The sequence below is a fragment of the Parasteatoda tepidariorum genome, chromosome X1 (assembly GCF_043381705.1).
Source record: "Parasteatoda tepidariorum isolate YZ-2023 chromosome X1, CAS_Ptep_4.0, whole genome shotgun sequence".
Taxonomy (NCBI): Eukaryota; Metazoa; Arthropoda; class Arachnida; order Araneae; family Theridiidae; genus Parasteatoda; species Parasteatoda tepidariorum.
This window is the reverse complement of record NC_092214.1, coordinates 26,611,759-26,617,796: the sequence shown is the minus strand read 5'-3', so window position 1 is coordinate 26,617,796 and position 6,038 is coordinate 26,611,759. Positions and strand designations below refer to the sequence as shown.

Genomic DNA, 6,038 nt, shown 5'->3' with positions numbered 1-6,038 from the left:
GGTGAGTGCAGAAACAACGTCAGTCACAAATTTCAAATTTTTCAGGAGGGAGAAAAAACGTAATAACTCCTCCAAATTTTAAAATATTTGAGAACTTTTTTTTCCTTTGTCATAACATGCTTTTATGTTGCTGTTATAAAAAAATTACCCAATTTCCACATAAATGAGGCTCAGGAGAATTAAAACTATGATTTTGACTAATGCTGTTTCTGCACTCAACTGTTTTTACAGACAGTAGGAAACTTGGAAAAAGATAACCATTCGTTAAAAGTTTGTATTTGTTATTAATTTTGTTACGATTTTAGTTAATAATATTAATTTTAATTAATTTCACAAAAAATTTACAAATGTATATTTTTCCATATTACATGCGAAATGAAGTTACAGTATTGCAAAGTCATAAGACAGGAATATAACAAACTGAAACGCTCTTAAAATAGATCATTCTCGACGATAGTATCATTGTCATGTTCAGTGGTTGGCCAGGTAAATAGTTCATCATAAAAAACTTTGAAGTTTTCAGGAATATGAACAATCATTTTCTGGATGTCTTTCATTTTCTTTATGTTGATTGGAACTTTCCCTGATGGGTAGGCTGCAATACTTGAAGGAAAATCAATATCGACGTTACGGAAAGCAGGTCTCAGCAGCTGATAGCTGTGCTTTTGTAATCCTTCAATGAAAATGTATGCTGTGATTACCCCCTTTTCTTCAGAGTTATAGCGGAACTCTTTATATCGGGTGGGAGCAAACTTGAATTTTGCTTCTTTTGGCACACTCCTCCCTCGGCTTTCTCTGGCTAGTGGGTTTTTTGTGTAATATTCCTTCCACCAACCATCAAAATCTTTTATGTCACTGGTGAGTAGCTTGGTGATGTGAAAGTTGTTACTGGACTGAGCACACAATTCTTCATATTCATCAGGTGTGTATATCCGATCATGTTTACGTATCATCCTCTTCATAGTACCAAAATCTCGATCGTTTGGAAGATATGAATGCCCTCGAACCGGAAAGTAATGGAAAATTTGTTCAAAACGTCCTGTATCTGTAAGAGCAAGGCAGAATCTTATCATGGTGTGATTTCGATTCTGTCCGCAGGTACCATCAGAAAAAAGGTACAGTTTTTTTACACTTGATGGAATATTAGTGTCAATGTATTTCAGTAGCATGCTGCATATATCATTTGCTCCTTTATGGGCTACGCCTTCGTGGTACAGGAATATTTCAGATTTCCCAGTTTTTAGATTTTTTATTCCAAAACAGTTCACCCAAAGTTGCCTCAAGTAAAAAATATCCTGAACTGGGATCGCTGGAAGGGGGAGATTTTGCATGAAATCAAATGAAAGTGCAACGGTGTCTTCATGTTCCGCACACAACTTTGTGACCTTTTGAAGTTTATTGTAAAATTTCTTGGCTCTCCTTTTGTGAACAGTAAGCTCTGCACGAGCAGCCCTTTTAGCTGCATCACCAAGAGAGGAGCTCTTGATTTTTACATCACATTCTTCACATTTTATGCAGGTATCTACCTGCGGACGTCCAAACCTTAACGAAAAGTTGTCATGAAAATAATTAAGATAAAACTCATATTTTACATCCAAATCAGGGTACTTTTCTTTAAACAAGGAATGCATTTTTTTTACATCAAGGCGGGCATCAAGATAACTGATATCTTTGGTGCCATAGTGTGTAGTCTTTGTTGGGAATGATGAAATATGTTCATGTATTTTAGAACAAACTTCGGCAGAAATTGTGTTCTTCTTGGGATTTTTACCGCGTTTATCATGAGGTGATTTCCCCTTAATCAGGAGATCAGTAAGCCTTCGAACTCTGCCCTCAGTAATGCCGTACAATGAAATAAACGCTTTTTTACATACGTTTTTCCTTTCTCCTCTGTATAGTAAGAAATATTTGAAACTAGCTGCTGTTTCTCTAGGCTGTTCAGAACGAGGCCTACGGTGCTTAATGGCGTGTTTTTCGATCAGTTGTTGTAAGAAAATATCTTGCTCATCTTTTGATTGGAACTGATTCAAATTAGCAACAAATTCAGATTTTTCATCATCGCTAAAGTTAGTAAAGCATTGTAATTTACACTTACAAGCAGCACCTGTTGATCGAGATGGGATGAGATGCCCTTTCCAGTTGATGTGTTCAACCCCACGAACTTTAGATGTTCTAATCACGTTTCTTCGAAACTTCTCTTCATTCCTCCTCCTCTTCTTGGGAGCTGTTTCATTATCACTCTCACTGCTTGTGAGACTCACTGACATATTGCTAAAGACTGACAGTAGACGTTGGAAACTAACTTAGAACACGTTGAAACACTTGACTGAACTGACTTCGATACAACCCTCACCTCAAGGTTAAGGTGTTAATCACACGGCGCATGCTCGGCAAGGTACCTGACAAGACTGGTCACGTGATCTAGCGGTGGGTGCAGAAGCAACGTCAGTCACTGACTCATGTTATTTCTGCACTCAACACTCGAAACAAACGTCCTGTATTTACGGAACTACTCAACAGACTAACGTAGTTTTTGCACCCAACACGCATCTTGCCTTTCTACGCTTATTTTCATTGAAAACGAGTTTTCGGATTTTTTTGCCTGAAGTGGTTTCTGCTCTCACCGATTCAAATGTTAGAAGTATTTTTTGTTTGTTTTTCTTTAAGAATAATTGTTATTAGAATTATGAGTTAACAAAAATTTAAAGAAGCATAAGCTCATATTTACTAACTTAGATTAATTTAATGTTATGAATAATTTGAAATCATTTTGTAAAACAAATTACGACTAGTGGATGCCCTTAGCAGTCCTGTGCTTACAGCCCCCGGATTTCTAGATTAGGTCCTGGTAACACTTGTAGTTCTGCCATTAACATTCAATATAAATCAGACAATAGTTTGAAATGTTCTCAAACATATAAAATAGTTTTACAATAGTGAACATCTTTGTAAAATATTAAATATGCATTAGATATATGCATAAAATTATTAATGTACATCATTTGAGTATCAGTTTCAAGTATATCTGATATTGTAAATATCTCTAAAAATATTATCAAATAGGGCAATTACGTTTTAATTAGTATTTTTAAAAACGTTTTTTCCCTGTCTCGTTACTTTAAAATACTTAAAAAGTACTCAGTCTTTTGAGCAATCAATATTAGCTTAAGTAACAATTTAATATATGAAAATAATTTCTGTAAAACACTGATTTGTAAACAAGTAAATATCATTAGAAAAAATAATAAAGCTATTTAGTGTTTAGAATTGTTAGTGGTTAAACTAGTTAGGGTTGCAAAAGTTTAAAAATACTTGCTATATAAATACTTTTAAAATACTATTGCCATGCCACAGTTGAAAATATTTAAAGACAAATAATTTTTCAGACACTAAATTTATTCAATTTAGGATCCACAAAAAACATTAAAGAAAACTATTGTAATTTAATTTTATTAAATACGAAGTTCAGTTTTTTTTTTTCAATTCAAAAGTGCTATACACTTACTTAGTCTTAACTTTTTAAGACTAACTGACGCAATTATTTCTAGCACACAATGACTTTTTTATCTTAAGAATCATTAAAACTACATTTATAGTTTTGCACTTTTCGGAAAAGGATTTTTTTCTTTTATATTTCATACATACGTAATTGAAAGCAGGCAATTTTTTTTTGTACTTACCCCAACTTTAATTTTAAAAATTTGATTTTAATACTTTATTCTTCACAAAAACGTTATAAGAAATATCACTTTTGTTTTTCATACTGATAAGAAAACTTTTAATAAAAATCATTGATTTTATAGCCAAAAGCTTTCTGAGCACCCAGATATTGGAACAAAAGCTTTAAATGATACAGGTCATACTCCAAGTATTTTGTGATATTCTTAAGGGGTCTAAATTGTTTTTCTCATCAAAATTTTCGTTATTTTATTTATTTTTTTAAAAAAAAATATGTTATGAACTGTTTCATTTTCAGCAATTAAGCACCAAGTATAAAATAATACTCAATAAATTTTTAAAGTTACAGGAAAAATACTTAAAACTGAAGATAACATATTTCCCTCATTTTGTCTATTGAATCGAGTATTTTGTTTAAAGTTTCAAAGTTTTTTTTCTTTAAATTTTTTTTTTTTTTTTTTTTTTTTTTCAATTCACATTTTTTACTTCTGGTGTGCAGGATTATTCAACATCTAATAGATCTCTGAAATTAAAACTGGGTAATTGGTTTGAGTTAAGTATGTTCCTTAAATTCATATTAGCTCTTAAATACTAGAAAATGTTTTATATTTGTTTAGAGTCATAATAATTTATTTCTATAAAAATGCAAGAAGGTTATTTTTTCTTAATTTAAAAAATACTTTTTATTTTTCAATTTCTTTGAGTTAGTGTTGTTTTAAAAGTAGCATATTGACTGCATATAAAAAGTTGTTTCAAGACCGTTACAAATTTTATTTTGCATACAAGACATCATAGTATTTTTTTTTTTGTTTTCAATTTTCAGCTCTAACGAAAATTAAATTCTAAAAGTTCTTTACATTATTTCACAAAATATTTGCATTTAAATATTGTTTGTGGTGTGTGCTTATGTGTAAAAGAACTCCAAGTTCGAAGTTAAATTTTAGACAGACAGAAGTTATAAAAAGAAAAAATATTTACATTTTAATGATACTGATGCTTGCTTTGTGAGTTCTGCATTGAAATAAAAACCACTTTAACCCCTTAAGGCAGTTTTTCGAAGGCTCCTTTGTTATATGAAATGTTTTGTTGTTTTTTTTTGCAAATAATATGCTATTTTTATAACTGCTGTGAGTTTGCAATTGTTTCTCATGACTGTTAGGTCAAGTTTAGCCTATCTAAAGCCACCAATGTCTACGCTTATTTTGAAAATGGTGCAAAACGTTAATATTGAACAAAGTTACAGTTTGGTGAAAATGAAATGTGTTTGTGGTTTCATTTTTAAAAACTTACTCCAATTCTGCATTACTTGGGCTCATAGAAATTGGCAACAACTGAGAATAAGGCAGTAATTTTGATAATAAACTAGGTGGGAACTAGAGAAACTTTTAAAATATTTAAGTTATTTGTCTGTTTTATAACCCAGATAATTCTTCACTGCAAGATTATATATATAGTTTAAAATCATCGCATTGCTTCATGTGCAAGGCTATGACTTTACTGATAAAACGGTAAACTGGGCTGGTAAAACTGACTTTTTTATTTCTCTTGGCGACAAAGCTTCGAAAAACAGCTTTAAACAGCATACTTTCCCCAAAACAAGATTTATTAAAGCAAGGCAGCAAGTGCAAATAAAATGTTCAACGAAATCTCAATAGTCGAAGATGATGATTAAAAACACTATGGTAAGGGCAAACTATGATTTCTATTAACTATGGCTCTGCAATACGAGTTATTATAATGACACGTTGCTTTCTCTTAATGGAATTAGATTCAGAAGGTGTATGATGTTAGATGGTAATTCATATTCTTTATTTTGACCATTTTTAAAACAATATGAACTTCGAATTTACAATTTTTTAACATTGACGCCATTTAAGAAAATGATTTATTTACATTGTTTACCAACCAAACTGCGAAAGAATTAAAAACACAAATAAATAATAAAATTTTTACCAGCCTTTTAAAAAAAAATTTTTTTTCTTTACTTTCTTTATGAAATAAATGATGAAATGATATTTTGAAATCTGAAATTAAACTAAAAATTAATGTTTTATTTCTCTAAAACTCCAAAAATCTATCTGATATAAGATATTGAATAGATGTTCAGTGTTATTTGGATTGCTTCCATTCAGTTGCCGTTCAATTTCAACAACCGTAATTCCACTCCAAATGGTGGGTGTCAACCGTACCTAAGCTATACAGCGGCACACCGGCCTCACATAATCACCCTTTATATTGACCGAAGGCGCCTCCCAACAGTACGTTTGTGACATTTTGTTACCCCATGTGCTTTCATTCATGGCAGGACTCACGGGAATCATTTTTCAACAGGGTAATGCTCGGAAACACTCAACAAGGGT

General features: G+C 31.6%; 1 protein-coding gene across 1 annotated transcript; it reads right to left on the bottom strand.

The window, feature by feature from the left end:
* Nucleotides 1–2,588, bottom strand: LOC139427039 (uncharacterized). Its single transcript, XM_071187471.1, has one exon. The coding sequence runs from the start codon at nt 2,265–2,267 to the stop codon at nt 432–434; it is 1,836 nt and encodes a 611-aa protein (XP_071043572.1). The 5' UTR covers nt 2,268–2,588; the 3' UTR covers nt 1–431.
* Nucleotides 2,589–6,038: the final 3,450 nt, after the last annotated feature.